The sequence below is a fragment of the Thalassophryne amazonica genome, chromosome 19 (assembly GCF_902500255.1).
Source record: "Thalassophryne amazonica chromosome 19, fThaAma1.1, whole genome shotgun sequence".
Classification (NCBI taxonomy): Eukaryota; Metazoa; Chordata; class Actinopteri; order Batrachoidiformes; family Batrachoididae; genus Thalassophryne; species Thalassophryne amazonica.
This window is the reverse complement of record NC_047121.1, coordinates 21420131-21447976: the sequence shown is the minus strand read 5'-3', so window position 1 is coordinate 21447976 and position 27846 is coordinate 21420131. Positions and strand designations below refer to the sequence as shown.

The 27846-nt window shown below is 41.4% G+C and overlaps 1 protein-coding gene across 1 annotated transcript in view; it reads left to right on the top strand.

Moving 5' to 3' along the window:
• Positions 1–27846, top strand: part of syne2b (spectrin repeat containing, nuclear envelope 2b) — a 498820-nt gene that overhangs the window by 87233 nt on the left and 383741 nt on the right. Inside the window, 8 exon segments of the mRNA XM_034159894.1 lie at positions 1336–1432; positions 3051–3244; positions 7124–7288; positions 13306–13446; positions 14142–14243; positions 16521–16697; positions 22550–22708; positions 22912–26049. Coding sequence (XP_034015785.1) covers positions 1336–1432; positions 3051–3244; positions 7124–7288; positions 13306–13446; positions 14142–14243; positions 16521–16697; positions 22550–22708; positions 22912–26049 — 4173 coding nt within the window.

The following is a 27846-nucleotide window of genomic DNA, read 5'->3' as shown; positions in this document are numbered from 1 at the left end:
GGTGACCAAGAACTCGATGGTCACTCTGTCAGAGCTCCAGCATTCCTCTGTGGAGAGAAGAGAACCTTCCAGAAGGACAAACATCTCTGCAGCAATCCACCAATCAGGCCTGTATGGTAAAGCGACCAGACAGAAGCCACTCCTTAGTAAAAGGCACATGGCAGCCTGCCTGGAGTTTGTCAAGAGGCACCTGAAGGACTCTCAGACCATGAGAAACAATATTCTCTAATCTGATGAGACAATGATTGAACTTTTTGGCGTGAATGCCAAGTGTTACGTTTGGAGGAAACCAGGCACCATCCCTACAGTGAAACAGTGGTGGCAGCCTCATGCTGTGGGGATGTTTTTCAGCAGGAGGAACTGGGAGAATAGTCAGGATTGAGGGAAAAATGAATGCAGCAATGTACAGAAACATCCTGGATGAAACCCTGCTCCAAAAGGCTCTTGACCTCAGAATGGGGCGATGTTTCTTTTTCAGCAGGACAATGACCCTAAGTACACAGCCAAGATATCAAAGGAGCAGCTTCAGGACAACTCTGTGAATGTCTTTGAGTCCAAAGCCCAGACCTGAATCCGACAACATCTCTGCAGAGATCTGAAAATGGCTGGGCACCGACACTCCCCATCCAACCTGATGGAGCTTGAGAGGTGCTGCAAAGACGAATGGGTAAAACTGTCCAAAGACGTTTGAATATGATGACACATTTGTGGCATCATATTCAAGAAGACTTGAGGCTGTAATTGCTGCCAAAGGTGCTTCAACAAAATACTGAGAAAAGTGTGTGAATACTTACGTATAAATTTGTAAATAGAACAAAAAAAACTTTTTCATGTTGTCATTATAGGGTGTTGTGAGTAGAATTTTGAGGGAATAAGGCTGTAACATAAAATGTGGAAAAAATGAAGCACTGTGAATACTTTCCAAATGCAATGTATATTTGTACTTTACATCTATGAATTTTTACCCAATAAATTCATACTATGCCACATTTCTCCATGTAATGTGGAGTTGTGTCAGGAAGGTCATCCGGCGTAAAACCTATGTCAATTCAACATGCAGATCCACCATGGATTTGCTGTGGCGACCCCGAGTGCAAACAAGGGAGCAGCCGAAGGGACTTACTAAATTCATACCATGCCTTACATTCTCAAACTAAATATGTAACATAGCATTAGCACATTATGTTTTTAGCATATCAAACAACTGGCGCTACAGAACCTAGCCTCAGAGATCATGGGTGTTCTTTGAGATCCTTAGATATGTCTTTGAAACCTTTATTTTCTGCTGTGTTTGTTTACGTTGGAGGTTTTCAGGCTTTCTTTTCCTTGACACAGGAAATGGTGAACATACAGGAGCTGCCTTCTCTGCTGGAGACTGCCCTTCATAAATTAAAGCAAGTTTCTGAGAGATATTCTAACAAATCTGCCCTTGGTAAGTGTTTTGTGATTACATAATAAATTAATTCAGTCTGAGTCCTCATTAAACATTAGGATTTTTACCTAAACAAAAACATACAGACAAACACCATGGCCACTCTGATTTCAGAACTGCCTGTGATGAGTTGTATTAAAAATTATCCTTATATTTCGTCATCTGCACAGCAAATTATCATTTTCCAACTGCAACATTTTCATGCTTACCGTGCACATAGTGTAAGTAGGAAATGTTCTGCAGTCACCTGTTTGTCCATTTGTGTGTTGGTTGTAAAACTAGGTATGTTCAGGTGAAGTGCTGATGCACTGATGTCATGAGGCAGCAAAAAGCAATTGCACCATAATGCATCAAAAACCTGTTCTATTGTCAAGCACAGACGTTTTCTCTTCTTTAAATGGAACACAATATTACATTGGCAAGTTCACTATGGATGTACACTTTAATTTTGCACAGAGGGATGTGCATTTATGCTCATCGTTCTCATCATTCATCATCCAACTAAGATGAAACTGATCAGACAACAAAATTTAAAAAAATGAAGCAAAAGTAAAATCTAATGCTGTTATGGTTTGCTCTACTGAAAGTCAAGATGGGACCCCAGGATGCAGGCAGCAGGGCACAAAGGGGTTAGTGCAAATCAAGGTGTTTTAATCCTCCAAGTGACAATGCAGTCATGAACAATCCCAGGTAACAAGAAATCCAAAAGTACTACAACAGACTAACAAGGGGAAACACAAAAAATTCAATTGTCAAAAACCGCCAGTGAGAATAACACTTACAACTAGATGACAACACATGGGGTGGAGAACAGAGCATGATGCAGGAATGATGAACTGAAAGAAATCAAATGGTATTGCGGGAACAAACGGGTGCGACTTAAATGCCAAACGAATGAGTAACAGCACATCAGGGGCAGGGCGAACACAACACGTTAGGACTTACTGAACACAAAGTGACTAAAGCTGACATCTCTGGGTAAATCTAAAAATAAAGCAAGGATCACAAATCCACAGAGAAAGTGACAAAATAAACAGATGATCTGAGTACAGTCTAACATAAGCAAATGTGGAAATAACCCGAGTAATATAAGAACTGAACAAGGTAAACCAGATCTATACAGATCTAACAAATAACACAATAGCAAAGCACATCCCGGAACATAAGTACAAAGAATACGTGGCAACTCTAAATTCGAATGTGACCCTCAAACACGGTAGCACTGTCAGATGCTGCGCGCAGCTGTCTGGCATAACCATGTCAACTGCATGCAGAACAGAAAGACAATGATGGTCGCACCCATACACTTACCGGATAAAAAAAAAAAAACAGAGACAAGTCACAGAACCTTACCTCAACAAATGCATTCACATGGTTGACATCTGCAAGCTTTTACTCCACTTAATAATTTGGTCATATGCTTTGTGCACAGATCCATGTCTTCTTTTAAATAATAAAATGGAGTTGGACACGCCCCACATGCACATTCACTATGGGCTTTTGACTGTCTGCTATAAATCAACAAGCTAGACCCTCAAGATATCCTTTACTGGTCGTGCATGACTGCCTCACTTTAAGATGGACTCAGTCATTGGCATCATGATTTACTTCTTCTCAGCTGCGGACTACCAACATGTTAGTCAGCAGGTGAAGCAACTGGACGAGCAGACCACCGAGGTCCTAAAGGAGGTGAGAGGAGCTAAGAAAACCATGGGACAGGTGCTATCTTCCTGGGACTCGTACAGTGACTCCCTCAGCTCCCTGCAGGCATGGTTGCAGCAGAGCTCTGCAACACGCAAACAAAGACAAGAGGTACCATTAACACACAAAGACAGAGATGAATATCTAGATGTATGTCAAGCTTTTACATTTACAGATATCACTCGTATTTTCACATTCATGATTTTGTCACTCAGCGATGTTTCACTAAATGTTGCCTGCATTTTTGCTGTATATTAAAAGTTTGGATTTTTTTTTTCTCAATTTGTCAATAACTTTATTTAATGTCTGTTTAACCAGGTTGTAATCTCACTTAGAAAAAAACATGTTATTCCCCAATTATCTGGGATGTGTAAGTAATTGAGCTGGAGTTCACATGAACATTGGTCACATTTATACAGACCCTTTACAGACCCTTGAGTGTCTTGCCCATTCCAGAGTCAACTGTGCAGTTAACAATGTAGAGTCATAAAGCACCAATAAACAGCTTTGAGCACACTACAGACCATAATAAAGACTAAAGCCAAACAAAAAATGTTTTATCTGCTGAAGCCTGTCAAGACAAATGGGTATTAAATTGACATTAGACAAGAAAAAAAGTAAGAAGCGGCAAATCAGGAAGTTTCACAACCTTTTAGTGCAGAAAAGGCATACTTTCAGGGGGAGTAGTTTTAAAGATACACCCAGACAAATTAGTGACAACAGGGAAAATTGGGTAAAGAATCTGTCCGACAGGGTTCTTACACAGACAGAAAAGGATGTGTTCACCAAAGGACTAAATTTCTCAGTGACCCCTAAACATATACCGACAGTAGATTACATCACTGCAGTAGAGTCAGCCATTAAACATAACAGTTTGTCAGAGTCAGAAGCTGGGGACCTCCGACTAAGAGTCACAGTAGTGCTTAACAGTGCTAAGCCTACTCCGTCCAACATCACAGGAGAAGAACAGAAAGCTTTGGCAGCACTGCAGAAGGACCAAAGCATCCTTATCCTGCCAGCAGATAAAGGCAGATGCACGGTGGTCCTGAACACATCGGACTACGAGGCCAAGATCAACAACTTGTTCAGTGACTCCAGTACATATGAACGTCTGAAGAGAGACCCCATGAGTGGCTATAAGAAGAAAATCATTAGCTACCTCCAAAACCTGGAGAAAGAGGGACTCATCGACAGGCAGACATACTACAGACTGTACCCAGGGGACACCACTCCATGCATCTATGGACTGCCCAAAATCTACAAACAGGACATGCCACTCAGGCCTATTGTAAGTAGCACAGATTCCATCACATACAATTTGGCCAAGCACCTCAAGTGGATTTTGGCTCCTCTAGTGGGTAACTCAGACCACCATGTGGAGAACACACAAGATTTTATGAACAAGATCAAGGACCTGCAGCTGGAGGCAGATGAAACTATGGTGTCATTTGATGTGACTTCATTGTTCACCTGCATCCCCACCGCTGAGGCCATCTCAGCTGTGAGGCAGAGACTGCTGGAGGATGTGTCTCTACCTGAAAGGACCAAACTCACACCAGACCACATCTGCCAACTCTTGGAGATCTGTCTTAACACCATGTATTTCCTGTTTAGGGGGAATTACTACAGGCAGATCCATGGTTTTGCGATGGGGTCTCCGGTATCCCCCATTGTGGCCAATCTGTACATGGAGCGAGTGGAGAAGACAGCCTTGACGTCGTTCAAGGGCATCTCTCCCAGTCACTGGTTCAGATATGTCGATGACACATGGGTTAAAATCAAGCAACAGGAGGTCGAGGACTTTACAGAACACATCAATTTGGTGGATTCCAATATCAAGTTCACACATGAGGATGCCAGAAACAACCATTTAGCCTTCTTGGACTGTGATGTTATGATTGGAGAGAACAGGCAGCTCCAGACAGAGGTTTACAGAAAACCCACTCACACTGACCAATGTCTGCTCTTTGGCTCAAACCACCCCATTGAACACAAGCTCGGGGTGATCAGGACTCTTCAACACAGAGCCCTACAGGTGCCCACAACTGCAGAGGGAAGGGATAAAGAAGAACAACTTGTACGGAAAGCCCTCACAGTATGTGCGTACCCACAATGGTCCCTGGACAAAGTGCAGAAGTCCCAGAAAACAAAGAGACCAGATAGACAGGAGACGGATACAACAAGAAGAGGAGTGTCTCTCCCTTATTTAGCAGGAGTAGGGGAAAAACTACAGAGGATCTTCAGACAGCACAAAATCCCAGTTTACTTTAAACTGGTTAACACCTTGAGACAGAAATTAGTTCACCCTAAGGACAGGATCCCTAGTTACAAACACAGCAATGTAGTGTATTATATCAGATGTCAGGAAAACTGTAATGAACACTACATAGGTGAGACTAAGCAACCTTTAAACAAGAGGCTATACCAGCACCGCAGAGAGGTTGCCAGTGGACCTCAGTCTGCATTTCATCTCCACCTGAAAGACACTAACCACATGTTTGAGGACAAGGAAGTTAAAATCTTAGCAAGAGAGAAGAAATGGTTTGAGAGAGGTGTCAAGGAAGCATTCTTTGTAAAACAGTTGAAACCCAGCCTTAACCGGGGGCGGGACTCAGACACGCTTTGTCCCCTGTTTACAATTGGGTACTCAGGTCAAAGCAGTTTCAGTCTTTTGTTCATGGTAATGAGTCATTCACGTCATCAGGAGAGTCGTCAAGGGAGCCATCAGGGGAGGCTTCCATTCCATCATTAGGAGAGTGCTAACTAGAGCACAATAGGTGCTAATTAGAGCTATTGTTTAGTCACTAGCCTATAGCAGTCGGCCTCTTGGTAGGAGGGGTCTGGTTAGGTTAAAAAAACTCCAGCTTTTGTTGGCTTCTGGTTTATTCTTCTCTACAAGAGTCAAGACAGAAGTCAGACTACCAGAGCAAGAATTTTAGCTGAGGAAGCTTCTGTGATTTGAAGCAAAACGTCCTCACGTCAAGCAACCCAGTCCAGTCGAAGATTCAAGCTTCTCTATCAGACAAGAACATGGCTGAATATAGGCACAGCTTCAAAACTGATCATGAGTTGTCTTTCACACTATTGGAGAGGCATGATAGCATTTCTGAAAAATGTAAATATTGTGTAATTTGTTGTTTTTGTAGCTCATGTTCACTAATGCTAGCTTTCCTGCTAACAAGTTGAAAAACCTTCCAGTTAGTGAAGGTATCAAAGACTGAAAAGTTATAGCCATTGGAAAAGTGGAAGGTCTCGTGTCCATGAATTGCTTTATGTTTGTTTTTATTTCAAGCAGAAAATCTCTGGTGTGGCACTAGGGAGTAATTCATCCTTGTGCTTTCATAATAAAGTACACTGCACACTGGTTTTGTTTCTATGACAACAATACACAGCTAACAACAAGCTTACAAAGCCTACATACAGTGATAAAAGCACAACACTCAGCAGTGACATTTAGAGTCTGTACAGTCTGCTCCCACATGAGCTGTGATATGTGATATTGCCGGATATGATGTACAGCTCAGCCAGTTATCTCCGCTGACCCCGTTGTATTATATGTTACTCAGTGAAGCCAAAACACTTGCTAATGAGTGTGAGCATGTGCATGAGAACATACTATAAAAGGGAAGAGTGATGTTGGGGTTGGCTATTGGATTGGTTGCCATGTGAACACAATGTATTTTTAAGAAAATATTTTGTGATCCCAACAATTTTATGGCTTGCTGTGTCAACCTCACAGCTTTTCAAATTTACAAAGGAGTGAATTTTTGACAGTCATTGCCCATATTTTATCTGGCTTTCGATACAAAGTTTATTTTAAAAGTCAGCAATGAGCCAAAGGACCAGTGGGACATTTTCATAGGTGAGTGAAATGACACTTTACCTTGGTCTCATTGGAGGAACTTCCCAGCTTAAATGTGGTCAAATTATCATAGATATATTTTTGTTTCAGAATTTAAAGTGGTCCATGTCTATAACATTTGTGCACAGGTGACACCTGACATTGTGGCTGAGTGGGGTTCCCGCCATGCTTACTTGAATGAAGTTGGCAGTTTCTTGATCGAATCAACAGACCCTCCAATCAGCAGAAGCCTGGCAGAGGAGCTGCGCAGGCTCAACATGCAATGGGCCGAATTTGTCGAAAGGAATGCATTCGTAAGTGAACAAACAAGTCAATCATGTTTGGCTACAAATAGGAAATCTGATGCGCTTTGGTCAGTGTTTGTTTTGGTGATATCTTAGTCACTGTGATGGTACAATGTGCTATTACTCATTTACTTGAGGTTAATTTATGTTTTCACTCATGATGCCTTTTGCATTTCAGAAATGAGAGAAAAGATCTTTTATTTGTCATCGCACATTACATACAATGAAAATTTTCTTTGGCATTCAACCCGTCCCAATTACAATTTGACTCAGTCCAACCACGAGCTCCACTTAGCAACTTATTTATTTATTATTAATATAAAAGGTGCCCAGTGGATGAAAGCTGAGTGTTCAGGACAACAACACTATAATATCAATCACTTGAGTCCTAATAATATCAGTCATCACAATCTATGTATTGGCTCAAATATATGACAAGGTTAAGATACTGGATGCAAGTGCAAATCACCTCTTTGTCACTTAACATATAGTTTGTTAATGCTGTCAAATTAAAAAAAAAAAGCACACCACTTGATTGGTTGACCAAATTGTAACAGTGTAAACCAAATGTATAGCCAGTAAAATAAGTACTGAACACGTCACTATTTTTCATAGTAAATATATTTCTAAAGGTGCTATTGACATGATATTTTCACCAGATGTCAGTAACAACTAAAGTAAGCCACACACACAAAGAAATAATGCAATAATAATGTATTGGTGTATAATAATGCAAAATGACACAGGGAATAAATATTGAACACCTGAAGAAATGGAGGTGCAAAAAAAACAATGGAAAGCCAAGACACCGGCTGAAATCTATCAGTAATTAGAAAGCAATCCTGACCCTTGTCAGTGCAAATTTATATCAGCTTGTTCAGTCCCAACTGATGATCTATAAAAAGGTGTCTCATTACCAAGGTGTCACACAAGAAACATCTCATGATGGGTAAAAGCAAAGAACTCTCCCAAGATGTTTGCAACCTTATTGTTGCAAAACATACTGATGGGATTGGTTACAGAAGGATTTCTCAACATCTGAATGTTTCAGTGAGCACTGTGCGGCCATTATTTGAGAATGAAAAGAATATAATTTCACCATAAACTGGCCACGACCAGGTGCTCCTCACAAGATTTCTGACAAAGAAGTAAAAAGAATTTTCAGAAGACCTGTCCAAAGGCCAAGGACCACCTGTGGAGGGCTTCAGAAAGACCTGGAATTAGCAGGTACAATTGTTTTAAAGAAAATAAGTAATGCACTCAGCCTCCATGGCCTGAATGCACGCTCACCACACAAGACTCCTGGTGAAGAAAAAACATGTTGATGGTTGTTTAAAGTTTTCTGCACATCATTTAGAAAAGACTGTGAAATACTGGGAGAATATAGTCTGGACAGATGAGACCAAAGTTGAACTCTTTGCATGCCATAATACAAACCATAAATGGCACTGCACATCAGCCAAATAACACCAGAACAACAGTAAAGTTTGGAGGTGGGTACATCATGCCGTGGGGCTGTTTTTCAGCAATATAACACTGCCAAACTTCATATACTTGAAGGAAGGATGAATGGAAAAATGTCCCGAGATATTCTTTCTAAAAATCGACAAGGATGATAAAAATTAAACAAGGGTGGACATTTCAGCAAAACAATGATCCCAAACAGACAACCAAGGAAACCTTCAGGTGGTTTCAAAAAATGAAAGCAAAGCTGCTAGAATGTCCCAGCCAATCACCTGACTTGAATCCAATAGAAACTCTATGGAAAGAACTAAAGATCAGAGTTCATAGAAGAGGTCCACAGAAGCTTCAGGATTTGAAGCCTGTTTGTGTGGAAGAATGGGTCAAAATCACACCTGAGCAATGCACAAGACTAGTTTATCCATACAGGAGGCATCTGGAAGCTTTATTACAAACAAAGGCTTTTGTATGAAGTATTAAATGCATTTCAGTCATTCCATTTTATTACACATAATTTAATTTCTGTACTCATTTGTTTTGGTTTCTTTGTGTGTGTCTTACTTGGGTTGTTACGACATCTGGTGAAAATTTCATGTCAGTTGGACCTTTAGAAATATATTTACTGAGAAGAATGGTGACGTGTTCAATACTTATTTTAACCACTGTATGACATTCTCACTGATATTTTCTGGTCAAGATAAGGATGTTGTTCTTGTGTGTGCAGGTCTTGTTTCTCATCTGTTGCTGAGTGACAGCTGAGAGTGTGTGAATTAGTGCCTTGTGCTTTTGGAACTGAGGTTTTGTTTGTCCCATAATTATAGATATTCCCACACTCTGCTTTAGGAGTGTCTTTGATACTCCACCTTCACCTTTGTCTGACTGCAATTTTGAAAACAAACTTTATAGCCCTTTCATTACACTGCATTGCCTTGCAGCTACATAGAAGGTTTGAGGTGAGAGTCACTTCAGTTATGTGCAAATAGTAGATTTTTTTTCTGAAATAGTCATAACTTTTTATTTTTTATTTCATGTTATTATTTTAGATTTGATTTTGTTCTTCAAACATTTACTGTCCTATTTTATTCTGATTTTTGCAAAAATCATTAAGAAATAGAGGTTGTGGCCAAGCAGTTAGTGTGCTTATTTTCACTGCGGAAGGCTGCTGGTTCAAACCCTACCCTTGCCCATCACTCCATGTAATGCAGAGTTGTGTAAGGAAGGGCATCGAGTGTAAAACGTGAGCCTAATCAACATGTAGATCCACTTTGGATCTGGCAACTCATAGTGAAAACAAGGGTGCAGCTAACGGAACTTACTTTTTATTATCAAATTTTATTTTTGGGAATCTCTAAGTGCACGGATCAGAGGGGTGGCTTGGATTAAGAAATACTTACAAAACCAGAAACAGTTTGTTAAATTCGGGGATTGCTGCTCTTCGTATCTGGACATCATTTGTGGGCTTCCTCAGGGTTCTGTTTTGGGACCAAAATTATTTATTCTGTACATTAATGATTTATGTAAAGTTTTGGATCTGTTTAAGGCAGTTCTGTTTGCAGATGATACAGCCCTGTTTTGTTCAGGAGAAAATCTGCATACTGGAATAATAAAGTTAAAGAGATGGTTAAAGAGATGGTTTGATATTAATAAATTATCATTAAATTTGTCTAAAACTAAAATAATGTTATTTGGGAATTACAATAAAGACATACAAATTCAGTTAAATATACAAGGGGTAATCATAGAGCATGTCAAAGAAAATAAGTTCTTAGGTGTTATTATTGATGAAATAATTAATTGGAAACCTCATATTCAACATATTCAAAAGAAAGTGTCAAAACGTATTGCAATACAAAATAAGGTAAGGCATGTTCTTGATTGCAAAGCACTTCATACTCTGTATGGTTCACTGGTTGCTCCCTACCTGGCTTACTGTGCTGATGTTTGGGGTCATAATTATAAAACTACACTGCAATCATTATTCATTCTTCAAAAAAGAGCATTAAGAATGATTTGCAATGTAGGTTATCAAGATCACACCAGTTCATTGTTTATTAAATCTAAAATGTTAAAACTTCACGATATGATTACGTTTAAGACTGTGCAATTAATGTATAAAGTGAAAAATAAGCAACTGCCCCTCAGAATTCAAGAATTTTTCAAGGAGAGAGGTGGAAAATATAATTTAAGGGGCTTGTATCATTTTGAAATTGCTGGTGCTTGGACAACCAGGAAAGGTTTCTGTGGTTCTACTTGTGGCCCAAAAATATGGAATAATCTGGTGAAGGAACTCAAGCGATGTATAAATGCCAATCAGTTGAAACGCCAATATAAGGAACTGATGTTTTTTCTTGTCTAAATTCTCTGAAAATGCAATTCATGTTTGAAGGACTATATAGCTGTTAGTCAAAGTATGGACAATTCTGTTATTGTTTATATATATATATATATATATATATATATATATATATATATATAAAATTGTTCATTTTTTTTATGCGATGTATGCTGTTATTGGTGTGGATATGATGAGGAATTTGAGTTTATCGATTATTTTAAAATGTCTGTGTTTTGCTGTTCTGCTCACTTTGTTTGTTTTGTTGGTTTTGTTGTGATAAATAAAAGTTGCTGATGGGGTAGGTGTACAACCCCTGGCAAAAATTATGGAATCACCGGCCTCGGAGGATGTTCATTCAGTTGTTTAATTTTGTAGAAAAAAAAGCAGATCACAGACATGACACAAAACTAAAGTCATTTCAAATGGCAACTTTCTGGCTTTAAGAAACACTATAAGAAATCAAGAAAAAAAGATTGTGGCAGTCAGTAACGGTTACTTTTTTAGACCAAGCAGAGGAAAAAAAATATGGAATCACTCAATTCTGAGGAAAAAATTATGGAATCACCCTGTAAATTTTCATCCCCAAAACTAACACCTGCATCATATCAGATCTGCTCGTTAGTCTGCATCTAAAAAGGAGTGATCACACCTTGGAGAGCTATTGCACCAAGTGGACTGACATGAATCATGGCTCCAACACGAGAGATGTCAATTGAAACAAAGGAGAGGATTATCAAACTCTTAAAAGAGAGTAAATCATCACGCAATGTTGCAAAAGATGTTGGTTGTTCACAGTCAGCTGTGTCTAAACTCTGGACCAAATACAAACAACATGGGAAGGTTGTTAAAGGCAAACATACTGGTAGACCAAGGAAGACATCAAAGCGTCAAGACAGAAAACTTAAAGCAATATGTCTCAAAAATCGAAAAATGTACAACAAAACAAATGAGGAACGAATGGGAGGAAACTGGAGTCAACGTCTGTGACCGAACTGTAAGAAACCGCCTAAAGGAAATGGGATTTACATACAGAAAAGCTAAACGAAAGCCATCATTAACACCTAAACAGAAAAAAAACAAGGTTACAATGGGCTAAGGAAAAGCAATTGTGGACTGTGGATGACTGGATGAAAGTCATATTCAGTGATGAATCTCGAATCTGCATTGGGCAAGGTGATGATGCCGGAACTTTTGTTTGGTGCCTTTCCAGTGAGATTTATAAAGATGACTGCCTGAAGAGAACATGTAAATTTCCACAGTCATTGATGATATGGGGCTGCATGTCAGGTAAAGGCACTGGGGAGATGGCTGTCATTACATCATCAATAAATGCACAAGTTTATGCTGATATTTTGGACAATTGAAAGGATGTTTGGGGATGATGAAATCATTTTTCAAGATGATAATGCATCTTGCCATAGAGCAAAAACTGCAAAAACATTCCTTGCAAAAAGACACATAGGGTCAATGTCATGGCACAGGGTCAATGTCATGGCACAGGGTCAATGTCATGGCATAGGGTCAATGTCAATGAGCAGATCTGATTTGATGCAGGTGTTAATTTGGGGGATGAAAATTTACAGGGTGATTCCATAATTTTTTCCTCAGAATTGAGTTATTCCATATTTTTTTCCTCTGCTTGGTCTAAAAAAGTAACCGTTACTGACTGCCACAATCTTTTTTCTTGATTTCTTATAGTGTTTCTTAAAGCCAGAAAGTTGCCATTTGAAATGACTTTAGTTTTGTGTCATGTCTGTGATCTGCTTTTTTTCTACAAAATTAAACAACTGAATGAACATCCTCTGGGGCTGGTGATTCCATAATTTTTGCCAGGGGTTGTATAAGCTTTCCTTCTACCTACACCCTTTTGGTTGCATGGGTTGACTGGCTGAGAAATCAGTTTTATTTATTTTGTTGTGTTTTATTTGTTGCAAAGTTCTTTTCCTTGAACCAAATAAACTTGAACTTGTGTTTCAGTGTCACAATTGCAAGATATTTCTAGTTTCAGTCATACGATCCTGTTGGGTTTTTTAACTGATTTTGAAGATTTAAAACAAATCATGCAGTTCATCATTAACCTCGACTTTTGTTGTTTTGCTAATTTGTGTGACTCTTACAGCGTTCATGCTCTAGTGTGACGGAGCCCTTAGTTTGACATTGTCGCTGTTCTCTGTTAACAATCAAACAAAAAGCTGTTTTCAAACCTGTTTTTTTTTTTTTTTTTTTGAAGGACAGGGAGGCTGAACCAAACACAGACCCCCAGATCAGACCACAGGACCTTCAGGCTATGATCAGAGAAGCCTCTTTCATTCTAAAGGAGCCCATAGATGTGATGGCAGGACCTTTACGCACATACAGGAAAAGAATACAGGTAGAAATAGTCAAAGATATTTGTCTTTGACTATTTGTTTTCGAAGAATAGACTGCAGTCACAATAGCATAATGATTCCATTGTGTCTGTGCTTGCCCTGCTAATCATAGCAAATAACCTAAAGGAAGTGACCATGAAGTGACCATGTTGTTTTTCATGAATGAAAAACAACAGTAAATTCGTAATCTCTTTTGGTTGATGTTTAATTGTCTTCTTTTATTTGATTATTTAGGTATTTTTATCATTCCAAATGCAGATCACAGTGATTAGGTCTCATCAAGAATGAAAGCTCACAATAAAAAATGCTCAATTTGTATAGCATCTTCAATCAAATGATGCAAAAAATTCATTCAATTCATTCAAAAAGGTGAAAAATAGAAACCATGTGTCAGTCAGAATTTAATCTTTAATTTACTTGGTGTTTGGCTTGTTTACCTAAAATGCTCATAGTAATACGGTATTTATTTATTTGATGTATTTCTTCCTCAAAAGTAGGCCAGAGGGAGTTGTTATTGCTTATGTGCATGCCCCGTAGGGTGGGGGCATTGGGGGTAAGGTTAGACCTTACCCTTGTGATCTGCCTTGCAACTTATCTTGTGATTTGCTGCTGTATAAATAAACTTAATTGAAAAATAAATTGAACTGAAACTGAATTGAATGTATGTACAAATGACATTTTCCTTTCTGCCCTTTAGTTCTTAATGAGGAAGATTAAAGACGTGGATCTGGATGCTCTGATGCCCTCCCCAGAATGTCCAGCTGATTCGTTACAGAAATTGAAGCTGTCTATTCCTGAAGTATGGATGATTTGTTTCTGATTAATGACATTTTTTATATATAACTGGCAAATCCCATTTGTTAAAGCCTGTGCCCATGTAAGTGGTATTTTAAAAATGGATTGTTACTGCAACTGTATGTCACACTTGGTACTAAATAATGATAGTTTTGTCATTTTCTTCCATGCACTGGTAACAGTGTCAGACTTTGACAGCACATAGATGCATGGATGAGTGAGTGAGTTAGAATATCCCAGCCAGATTGTATAGACGGTAACTCAAAAATAATAAATGCTACTATCTTGTAACTCACCAAATTTATATAACATAATCCAGAGAAACCCTATTGCATTTGTTGAAATTTAATGCAGTGAAGAGCAATTTCAATTTGCCTATGTAATATTCCATGACAGTTGTTGGATGGCTAGTGAGTTTTTGATAATTAATCGAGCATTAACTAGCCATCTTCTTAGGAAACAAGGTTTACTGTTCAGGCATCGTTCACAGTTTATAAATTGTATCCCCAGTTCCTAATTTGTATCCAGAGGTCAGAGGTCAAGTGCTGCATGTTGTGACACAGTTCCAACGAAGCAGGAATTAGACAGCTGGCCTCAATACAGTTTGATATCAGAGTTCATGCAGTTCCTAGGAAGAGTTCTTGGAACATTTCGTTATAATAGCACAGTCACAGACACAAACATGTGCGAACAGGATCCCACTGAAACGAGAAGGAACTTAACTGGCGTGTAGCAGAGCCGCGCTCTGAGCAGAGAGCTGAGGAGTTCCAACGTGATATCATTGTGCAGGTAGCCAGAACCAGGGCAGCGTGGGAGCCATGCAGGAACCATCTGGAACACCAGGAAAGACAGTTTGTTCTAATACGGGAATTACAGAGTTAGCCAGGTTACCTTATGTTTAGCTGCAGGAAGCTCCGATGTCTTAAGCGCATGGGAGTAGCAGAAGGTCACAGAGAGGCAATCAGGCTTGGTTCTCCTGGAAACGGTCTGGGTCCTGAATCGTGAAGAACTTGGTGTGGCTAGATCAAGGAGCATGGAACCTGCAATCTCAAGGAACATGCAATGCAAACTGCAACATGAGTATTTGGGAACTAGTGATCAGAAAGTCAGGGTTTAAGTAGTCTATCTTTCATCAGTCACTCATCTGCTCCTGGTGTGGAAAATAACAGAGGGCGCCATCTGGTGGAAAACCTAACACATGACAACTGTTTAAAAGAGAATTAAAACCAGCATCCTGGGGAAACCCTGACAGGTGCAGAATGTTTTGAAACCTCTTTTGAACATTTTTTCCAGATTCTGTTTCAAAAGGTCAAAAGGAAGATGTCAGGACCTGCACTAAATAGGACCTCAATCTATCACCATTAGTTTTGAAAACAAATTCTTCAAATCTTTCCAGCTGAGTTACCCCATCTGGATTTCAAACATCTTAAAAGACAAGTGATTAATTTATGTGAATCATGCTGTTTTTGAATGTCATATTGAAAAGCCACAACCAGTGCAGGTTCTGCACATCCACTAGTATGTGCATTGCTTGTTTTAATATTACAAGGGAATAGAACCTGTGGGTATGTAGGTATTAAGGGAAATCTGACATTCATATCAAATTATCTGGTTGTCCTTCCCAGGGCAGTTCTTGAATTCACCTCAGTGTGTGCCACATTTGGTCCAAATCAGGTTGAAAAACAAATACCTTGACCTTGACCTTTCCCAAAATTAATTATTTGGGGAAAAATCTGAGATCAACCTTCAATAACATGCGGAGTTAGGTAGAAATTAGCAAAAGGATCTGGAAAAGGTTCACCAACAAAAACAGACCAGCAAACGCAAACTGAACCCCAGTGACATTAATGCAAACAATGGATCTTTGGTAAATATGACCTTGGCTGAACAATTTCAGAATCCACTGACATATGTGTGCCATGGTGCAAATCAGAGTGAAAAACTAAAATTTTGAGCTTTGACCCCAATGACCCTGACCCCGACAATTGAGCTTTGGTAAATTTGATTTGACCTGACCATTTCTGGAGTTAACTGTCATCCACTTAATTTGTTAGAAATCTTCCAAAGGACATGGGAGTAGAGACACAAACGTTTCATTCTCATCTAACAGCTATGGTCACAAAAGTTTTTTTAACTTTTGAGATGAAATAAAAATGGTACTCTCACACATATTTGACCAGTGATGTTTCTGACAGTCCAGCTGTAAGGTCGACTATCATTTTATGTATTGTCCTAAGAGAATACTGGCCTGTTATCCCATCCATGTTTTTGTTAATGGCAGGTGATGCAGACCCTGTTCGATGCAGAGCAGCTGTGTGTGGAGCTGCAGCACAGTATGTCGAGTCTGGACAGTCATCTTGCTGAGCTCCACCACTGGGAGACAGAAGCCAGGGAGCTGTACCAGCTGCTGAGGGTCGCAGGACGACAGCACCAGCGTGGCCAGGACCCACGAGCCAGGGTGCGATACACTGGAGAACACAAAGATTGTTGTATTAACTGTGTTGACACTACCTTTTTGGGATTTAGTCAAAGTGGGTGTTAGTGCCAAATACACTCAGAATCAACACAGACGTCTGTCTTATGGTTAGGGGTCCGGATGGAACCGGACCGTGTCAGGCAATGGACACAAATGCAGGGAGCTGGACACGGGAAGGAGTACAAAGGAAAATATATGTATTTATAAACAATAAATAAGAGGTGCTGCGCTGAGGTGCCTACAGTATGGAGAGATGACCCGCCACCTGGCAGTGAAAATAGGGAGATGCAATATTCCGAGACAGGCTTGAAGTAGAATGATTTCTAAGGTTCAAGGACCAGCACCAGGTGGAATGCTTGCCTCCGAAACCAGGAACTATGGGGAATAAAGACACACAGGGTGAGTGAATGCACTTGTAACGCTGGAGCCTCAAAACAGTCACAGTTCACAAAAGACTTAACACAGGTTGCTTCGGAGGTGAGGAAATAATGTTCTCTTCTTAAGATATAAGGTATACTGTTCAGGAATTGTTCACGGTTCATAAACTGTATCCAGAGGTCAAAGGTCAAGTCCTGCATGTTGTGACACAGTTCCAATTAAGCAGGAATTGATACAGATGGGTTCTTAATTGTTTGATATCAGAGTTCATGCAGTTCTTAGGAAGAGTTCTTGGAACAGTTCTTTATCATAGCACAGTTACAGACAGTTACGAGTGAGATGGGTTCCCACTAAGATGAGGAGGAACTTAACTGCCATGTAGCAGAGTCACGCTGAGCAGGTAGCCAGGAACCAGGAGCCAGGGCAGTGTGGGAGCCACGCAGGAAATAGAGGGGAGGCCAGGTTACCTGAAGTTTAGCTGTGGGAAGCTCTGGCATCTTAAGCACACAGCAGGAAGACGCAGTGAATGACACAGAGAGGCAATCAGGCTTGGTCCTGCTGGTAACGGTCTGGATCATGGATCGTGGCTCTGGAAGAATCTGGAAGGTCTGCAAGAGTCTGGCAAAGTCTGGCAATGCTCACAAGTATCTGGCAACTACTGAAAAGAACGTATGGGTTTAAACAGTCTGTCAATAATCAATCATTCATCTGATCCAGGTGTGAAAAATAACTGAGGGCGCCATCTGGTGGAGAAACCAACATATGGCACTTGCTAAAAGACAGTTAAAACCAAGATCTGAGGAGAATCCTGACAGTCTGTTCACATACTGTTTTAGGTCTCCAGCTTTGCATCATTTAGGTATATCTTTGGGAACAGCTAATTTTCAAAGGACTATACACCAGTGTTTGTCCATGTTAAAGACTGAGGACCCTATCTTCTATCAAGCACAAAGGAGATCAGCAAAAACCTTACCTAAATTCTAGACCCAACGTTTTCTGCTATAAATACATAATTTTAATAACTGTGATTATCACCATATTTATATTTTGCTTTTCTTCTTTCCTGGTGCTGGCCTTTTGCTGAGGCTGTCTGGCGATTTGGCCTGAACATTAAACATGCTTTAAAATAAAAACATACACTGCTGAGAATACAACATTAAGACCCCATCACACTTAGTACGAATGAACACAAGCCAAGCCAAATCAGGCAGAATGTAAAAAAAAAAAAAAAAAATCCAATAGCACTTGTGGAGGACAGCCCTCCAAGCACCCAGACTGCGGTCCGACCCACCCCTACTGATTTGTGCATGTGCCGTGTGTATGAGCCTTCGAATGCAGTACAAATGTACGTGGAACAGAGTAAGACCTAGACAGTTGCCAGATTGCAGTTCGAACAATAAGAATGCACTTACAAGCTGTACGATTGCAGCCCATTTGTGGTTTGGCACAATATAAATCCAGCAGCACTCCAGGTGCACTTGTGGTGCATTCAAGCAAGGGTCATATCTATAAATGACCCGTGTGAAGTACCTTGAGGTAGCTTACCAACCCTAACGGTGAGAACCCCAACATGGTGACAGTTGAAAGTAAAAACTTCCTCAAGTTCCTTAAGCAGACCAGACTCAGAGGGGTGATATACCAATATTAATATGTCCAAAAATTAATTTAATTATGTGCAATATTAATATGTCCACAAATCATGTGCAATAACAACTCGTTTACAAATCCCAGCACTAATGTCACCTTATCACATCTAAATTCCACTTCACATATTGTAAATAAGATGCTCCTATTTTTTTTTCAATTCCAATCATGTTTATATATGCATATATATACATATTCTATTTCTACCTCATTTCTTATTTTATTGTATTGTTACAAGTATTATTATTATTGCTTATCCTTGCACACGCTGCTTGATGCACATTTTCGTCTACTCGCACCCATCTTGTGTGTTTTTCTTAAGAGCTGACGTAACGTGAATTTCTCTACTTTGAGATCAGTAAAGTCTTATCTTATCTTATCTTATCTTATACTGCTTATTCCCCATCACACTAGAGTACGAATGCCATTTTGTGCAATTCGTATATTCCTACAGCAGCCGTACTGCTGTGTGACTGCTAGCTTGAATGGCATTTGAACTAACAGCTGAAATGGCAGCCCACCAGCATTCTGAGCAGTCTGATCAAAGAAGCATGTCCCGATTGTGCCCCCGATGTGCCAAACCATGCCCCCCTGCATCCTGTTCATTGCACAAAGGAAATATTCTAATGTGCAAAGTCTGTGGCACACAATCATCGTGTGTACTAGACATGAACCATGTGCAATTACACCAGATATACCTTGTGTCACAGCAAGGCAGCGTATCTCTGTGACGCGTTGATACACACTGCGGCAGTCTGGATGGGGGTCTAACAACCATGATAACATGATAATTCAGATAAATCTGACACATGAGGTGGACTGTCAATGGATGTGTGATTATATGCACAATCTGGACATTATTTTGCGATCACAGGCGCTGTGCGTCAGTGCATCTCCATGACGCATTGGTGCGCACTGCGGCTATGTGGACGGGGTCTAACAGCCACATAAAGTGAAATCTTGAGCCACAATCCAGATCTGGATGCAGATCACCTCCAACATTTAATGGAGTCTTCCATGGCCTAATATATATCTGTGGTGAAAATTTGGTGAGATTCCGTGAAGTAGTTTGACGTAATCCTTCAAAGCCTACAGTATATAAAGTGCCTTAACCCTATGCTTCGCTGACATACTAAACACATATGCATCACACTATTGAGGGTGAGACCTGTTCCGTTGTTAATAACACAAATTAAAAGCCTATATAAAGTGAAACTTGATCCAGAATCTGGATCCAGATCACCTCCAAAATTTGATGGAGTCTTCCATGGTCTAATATGTATCTGTGTTGAAAATTTCATCAAAATCCGTGCAGTAGTTTTGAAGTAATCCTGTTAAAAGTATTCCTTTAAAGCCTATATACAGTGTAACTTGATCCAGAATCTGGATCCAGATCACCTCCAAAATTTGATGGAGTCTTCCATGGTCTAATATGTATCTGTGTTGAAAATGTCATCAAAATCCGTGCAGTAGTTTTGAAGTAATCCTGTTAAAAGTATTCCTATAAAGCCTATATAAAGTGTAACTTGATCCAGAATCCAGATCCAGATCACCTCCAAAATTTAATGGAGTCTTCCTTGGTTGAATATCTGTCTGTGGTGACGATTTCATAGTTTTGATGTAATCTTGCTAACACACAAGCAGGCAAACAGATAGACAAATATATAAATACATAAACGCAGATGATTTTATTACGTCCTTGGTGGACGTAAAAAATACATTAGCCCTCAAGGAACCATTTATGACCCCGGGCATATATTTTTGTGCACCATTTTTCTCATTTTAATCAGAAAATAGTTTCCTACCATGAATATGTCATGCATTTGTTCATAGAATTTTTGCAATGATCGGCCGAGTAAGTATAATCCAAACTTAGTATGTGGGGCCGTTTGTGCAATGAGATTTTTTACTTTATAGCTTCAGATGGTATTGCAATGTCATAATTCTAACCATTATATTTTACTGTTTTGTAAGGAAGCATGGCCAACAGACCTAGAGTAGCAAGATGTACAGCTGAACAAGCACTGAGGCTAATTCTTGATGCCCAGAGTGAGGATGAAAAGGATGATGGACAAAAATATTTGAGAGTGAAATAAATGTGAAGAGCCCAAAACAATCATTTATATAGCAGCATTCCAATATAAAGTCAATGGGGTCATAAATAACCCCACTCGATCATATTAGTCACCAAAATAGCTTGGTCGTTTGACGGTTAAAAGAGGGAAGATGGTTCAGCACTATGCATACCTGTTCGTCATGTGAAAGGGAAAACAGGTGAATCTTTAGTCAAGACTTGAAAGAGCCCAGAGACAGAATCAGACTGTTTTATCTTTCCAGGCAGATTGTTCCAGAGAACAGGTACATGATAAGAGAACACTCTTTAGCCTGCTGACTTTTTACCCTTACAGTTATATATCTTACTTTACCATAGTAACCCTGCATTCTGATAATGCTTAACATGGGCCAGTACATTTGATTTAATTAGATCAGGCAGGTAGGTAATGACACCTTAAAATTTGATTGGGGTAATGTTATCAAACATTCTGCTTCTAGTCAGTTCGAGCAGCAGCATTTTGATCCAGTTGTTGACCTCTAATGCTGGACTGCGGTATTCCAGAGAATAGGATGTTGCAGTAGTCCAGTCTGGAGGAGACAAAGGCATGGATCAGAGTCTCAGCATCAGCCATAGACAGGATGAGATTAATCCTCGCTATACTACAAAGAAAGAAAGCAGTCCTCATGATGCCTCTAATGTGAATATGAAAGGACAGCGAGGGATCAAGAATCACACCAAGTTTCCTCTCTTTAACACACTAATCTAGATTTAACTATAGCTGTTCAAATTGATGTCTTTGCCTTGCAGGACCCATGGCCATCATTCCAGTCTTCTCTGAATCTAAAAGCAATAAGTTGCTAGGCTTCCAGCTTTTCACTGAAGCCAGGCAATCATCTAAAGTCTTAATGTGCATGACGTTACCTGCAGCTGAGTATCATCAGCAAAACAGTATAATGTACCCCCACAGTATGGCAGTATCTGCCGAAGGGGTGCTATATAGAGGGAGGAAAACAAGGGGCCTATGACAGACTCTTGCTGATCCCTGTATTTCATGGGAACAAGATATGGCATGATGTTGGTTAACTGAACACAGTGAAAGTGACTGGTTAAATAGGATGTCAATCACACAAAGGCATTTGCAGCAATGCCAAAGTTGTTCTAAAGCCTATCCAGTCGTATACGATCATCCACCGTGTCAAACACAGCACTAAAATCTAACAGTAATAGCAACATAGTAGTGCCCAAATCCACTGCAAGCAGAAGGTCTACCTTTTGGTAAGAGCTGTCTCCTTGAAATGGTACAGTCTAAATGCAGACTACAGTGGCTCATAGAGGTTATTTTCAGTAAAATAGTCCACAGGCTTCTGTGAAACTACTTTTTCAAGGGTTTTGGAGCAAAAAGATAGGTTTGATATTGGTATCTACCATATGTATACACATTAACACGTTGACCCAGTTACATAAATGGAGATGATGAATCATTCTGTAACCCCATACTGTAACCATTTATTGGTGTAATTGAACAAGCAACCCCTGATAATGCAGAGTCTCGTGGTTGCCAAGCCACCTTGCTTGTTAAAACGTGATTCAGTAAAAAACAATTAATAAAATGGATAGGTTTTCCTTTGTGGAGATGACTTTTTTAAGGATGGAATTTGCAGCAATTGCTGAAATAATAAGCACGTCATACTAAGTAACAAAGAGCAAAATGTAGAGAAAATCACTTACAGTTATTAGAATCCTTCTATTGCTGCAGGTCCTGATTTCCCGTGGTCTACAGCTTGAGGGCCAAGTGGTCACAGAGGAACAAGATTTACAGGTAATGGTGATGACCAGTCAGAAGACATCTCCCATTCAATATCTCCATGCCTCCACAATGCAGGAACGAGTGCGAGCTGCTGTGTCTCAGTCACAGGCCAGTATTTTTTATATATTTATTTATATATATATATATATATATATATATATATATATATATATTTTATTTTATTTTTTTTTTTTTTTGCTCTATATGATCAAACAGAAAACATCCTAAGATTTCTGTCCCATTCAAATACTGTTTTGCTGCTACATCTGTCAAGTTATTGTAAAGTGAATGATTTTTTTTTTTTATTTCAGGAAGCAGTGGGTATGCTGAGCAGCCTAGGAGCCAGAAGAGACAGAAGTCCACCAGAAGGACCTCCTCCACCAAAAATCTTTGTCCAGACTGATGACACATTGAAAAATCAAAGACATTCAGACACTGAACAGCCAACTGAGCAATTCCAGACAAAGTCAAAAGTTCCAAGCTGTCATCAAACTCTGGCGTCAAAGATTGTACTGCAGGAATCCAGCAAAGAAATGGGTTCTCCTCAGTTACCATATACCTATGCACAAGCTGTAATGCAGACCAGGCAACAATCACCACTAGAATGTCAGGTTCAGTTCAGTCCAAAGATTGAAACACAGAAACAACTTCACGAACAAGTACTGACTCAGCAGCAACATCAGTGGCAGCAAGAAACACTTAACCAAGAGACTGAAGAAGTGCTACAGGATCAGCATCATAAACAACAGCAACCAGAAGAAGAGGTGCAACAGCAGGAACCAACACCAAAACTGTCCCAACTTCAGGAGGAACAACAGCAAGTAAAGCAGCTTCCATCTCAAGCTCAGAAGCACACAACAGCACAGTCACAAGCTGAAAGTGATGCCAAACAGACACCAGTGCCTCAAACACAAATGTCTTCTCAGCAACCATCCAAGAAACACTCCCTAAGCTCCAAGGAGCTTCAAAGCAGGAAGAGCCAGGCAAGGAAGAACCGACCGTGGCTTCAAAAGTTGGCTCCAGAACAGCCTAGTCCAAGTGGAGAGTTAGAACAGGAATGCACTCAGGACCCATCCCAGAACTTACAGACACAACCAAACAGTCAAGCAGTATTGCTCATTCATCTTGATTCACCAAAAACACAAATCTCTAGGCAACAGCCCGAAGTACAAACAAAGCCTGTAGAAAAGCCACAACAGCAGCAGAATGATCAACCAATACAACAGCTAATTCACAAGGAAGAACTGTCACAACATCAAAAGCAGCGAAAAAATGAACAGCATCAGCGACCTCAACAGACAAAGCAGAAGCAGCGGAGTGTGCAGTCTCAACAAGACAAGCAACATAAACAATCACAATGGCCTCAGCAAAGTGTGAGACAAGCAAAACCACATTCAAACACCAAAGCTAAATCAAAGACAGTAACTGAGGGTCAGCATCAACCACAGTCAAAGGCCCAAACTCACCCTCCATCAAAAAGTCAAACTGAGTCTCAGACCAAATGCCAAGAAATGGTTCAAGGGCAAATTCAGCCACAAGAAATGCCCCACAGTCAGCCATCACTGGAGATTGCTACACAAACCAGTGTGAGTCAGGATCAATCACAGGTGCCTATAAATCTCAAGTCCCATGATGTGGAAAAAGGACCGGCATTCACCCACAAACAGCTACAGTTTCAGCACCATGATCAGGTTACGTCTCAGACAAGCACCACAGTTACACCTGAGTCTGGTATGCAGTCAGAAGATCAGCTGCAGGCTGTATTCCCTGGTCAAGCTGACATTATCATACAATCAATGTCTGACATCACACCTTCCTCTGTTAAGCAGACTGTACCACAGACCCAGGTTCACCCCCCTGTTCCATCATTTCTGCTTCATAGGCATCCGCAATCATGGGCCCCAGTCAAACCCCCAACCCCAAAGGTGGCCCAACAACCACCACAGTCCCAGCCTCAAATGCAATTGCAGCCAATGACCCAGTCTCCAGCCCATGCTCAGCCAACGTCTTTGACACAAAGCTATGTTCAGCCAGTGGTGCAGACACCAATGTCTACTCAGCCCATGACCAAGCCTCAACTCCATTCTCAACCAGAAGTCCAATTTCAGAGCAATGCTCAACAAATGGCACAACATCATCACATCAGTCAACATCAAGCCCAGGCTCAAACCTTTGTTGGACCTCAGAGTCATTCTCCACCTAAGTCTCAATATCAAACACATGCTCAGTCAGCAGTACAACATTCTGGACATATTCCCCAGGGCCACATGCAAGCTTGGACAGCTTCACCATGTCTTTATACAGAGGGTTACTCTCAGCCTTCATCACAACAGTGGACAACCACACAAGACCCACAAAATCAAGCTCTGATACAGCAAAGCCATCCCTTCACCCACCCATATCCTCAGCAGCCAGGTCAAGATTATCCAGCAAGTCAGACTCCACAGCAGTGGGCACCTCCCATGCGACAGCAAGGTCCTCAACAAGGAGCCTCAGGATATGCTAACATAAGGCCATCATACCCACAGCCACAGCCACAGCCACAAACAAACACTCAACACTGGGTTGAAACACATACCCTGATGAAACCTCAAAGTCTCATACAGCAGCAAACTCAGATCAGATCTTATAATCTTCCTCACATCCAGACACATCCCCAAGTTCAACAACAACCTTGGGTTCAGGCTCCACCACAACTCCAGCCCCAAACCTATGCTCCTTCTCAAATGCAGCAATATCCACAGACACAACATCAGCCCCAAATTCCTCCTTATCCTCAGCCTCATATGCAAACCCAAATATCCCCTCAGTCACAACTTCCACAACAGGTATATCCACACCTTCCTAAAGAGCCTCAACTTCAAGCGCCACTGGTTTCTCATTCTCAAATGTCCAGTCGGGCTCAACCTCCTGCAAAGTCAAAGTCCCAGGATCAGATCCAGCAGCCTGAGCTCAAACATCAGTTTCAGCAGCCACTCCCACAACTCAAACTTCAGGCACAGCCATCTGCCTATTTCCCACAACAGGCGCAACTTCAAAATCAGTTGCTTCCACAGCCTGAGGCCCAATCAGCCACACTATCAAAGGCTCAAGCAGCACCACAGTCTAAGCCTCAGTTTCCCTCACAACACACAGGCCAGCCAATTCCACAATCCAAACTTCACAGCCAGCCTCCTCCTAAAGATGAACTTCAACAACCCCAACTCAGTCATGTCCAGCAGGTCAGTGTGGGGCTCAAGGGCCCGATGCAGTCACCAGATATGTACAGTAAACCTCCAGCCTTGGCCCAGGTACCTTCTCAAGCCTACACAGAAGCCTATGCCAAGGCCCAAGCCCTGGCCAGAATTGGCTTTGAAGAGGCTAAGCACTGCTTGCAAGAGCACATCCAGGAAGCCATCGGTATCTTCAAAGACAAACGTGTATCAGACACTACAGCATCCGTGAAAGAGGTAAATCTGTGCAGAGATATTATGTTCTGTTTCATATTGTGAACTATGTACAATTCATTTTGTTAAATCAAACAACAGCATTGAACAAAAATAGATGTTTGCTTATATACTCTCCATTGGCAATTGCTCCCTATGGCTAAGGAATGCTTTACTGATAGTTGCTCTTTTCAGTCCTTGTTACTGGCAGATCATTCCAGGAAATAATAGTACAGCACTCAAGAGATGAGGCAACATTTGTCTAGATCTGATAGCACTTGTAACACGTGGAAGATACTGATGCACAGGTCAACTCGTGGATGCCCACAGGTTACGGGTCAGGCAGGTGCGAATAAGCTTGGTCATAAAATATTGTGGGTGTGGGTGGGGCAGGTCAACAAGTGACAAAGTAAAGTTCCCAGTCATTCATTAATCAAAACAAGTCAAATATACAAAGTGGTATGGCAGTTGCAGTTGGCAAATATACAAAGTTGGTATGGCAGCGACGTGGGCCGGCCCTCCTGTGGGTTCACCACCTGCAGAGGGGGCCATGGGGGTCGGGTGCAGAGAGGATTGGGTGGCGGTCGAGGGCGGGTGGCCCGGCGGCCCGGTCCATGCTCACAGCCCCTGGCTGTTGGGATGTGGAATGTCACCTCACTGGGGGGGAAGGAGCATGAGCTTGTCCGGGAGGTTAAGAGATACCAACTAGAGATAGTCGGGCTCACCTCCACTCACAGCTTGGGCTCTGGTACCCAACTCCTGGAGAGGGGCTGGACTCTTCATTTTTCTGGCATTGCCCACGGGGAGAGGCGGAGAGCTGGGGTCGCATTGCTTATTGCTCCCCAGCTCAGTCACCATGTGTTGGAGTTTACTCCAGTGAAGGAGAGGGTAGTGTCCCTACGCCTTCGGGTCGGGGACAGGTCTCTCACCGTTGTCTCGGCCTACGGGCCGAGCGGCAGTGCAGAATACCCGACCTTCTTGGAGTCCCTGGGAGGGGTACTAGATAGCGCTTCGACTGGGGACTCCATTGTTCTCCTGAGGGATTTCAACACCCACGTGGGCGGCGACAGTGAGACCTGGAGGGGGGTGATCGGGAAGCACGGCCTCCCCAATCTGAACCTGAGTGGTGTTCAGTTGTTGGACTTCTGTGCTAGTCACAGTTTGTCCATCACAAACACCATGTTCGAGCACAAGGGTGTCCATAAGTGCACATCGCACCAGGACACCCTGAGCTGGAGGTCGATGATCGACTTTGTAGTCGTATCATCTGACCTTCGGCCACGTGTCTCAGACACTCGAGTGAAGAGAGGGGCAGAGCTGTCAACCGATCACCACCTGGTGGTGAGTTGGATCTGCTGAGAGTGGAGGAAGCCGGTCAGAACTGGCAGGCCCAAACGTATCATGAGGGTTTGCTGGGAACGACTGGTGGAACCCTCTGTCAGCAAGGTCTTCAACTCCCACCTCCGGGAGAGCTTCTCCCAGATCCTGGGGGAGGTTGGAGACATGGAGTCCGAGTGGAGCATGTTCTCCACCTCCATTGTTGATGCTGCCGCTCGTAGCTGTGGTCACAAGGTCTCTGGTGCCTGTCGCGGCAGCAATCCCCAAACCAGGTGGTGGACACCAGAAGTAAGGGATGCCGTCAAGCTGAAGAAGGAGTCCTACTTATCTTTGTTGGTAGGTGGGACACCGGAGGCAGCTGACAGGTACCAGCAGGCCAAGTGTGCCGCAGCCCGTGCGGTTGCAGAGGCAAAAACTCCGGTCTGGGAGGAGTTCGGGGAGGCCATGGTGGAAGACTATCGGTCGGCCTCGAAGAGATTCTGG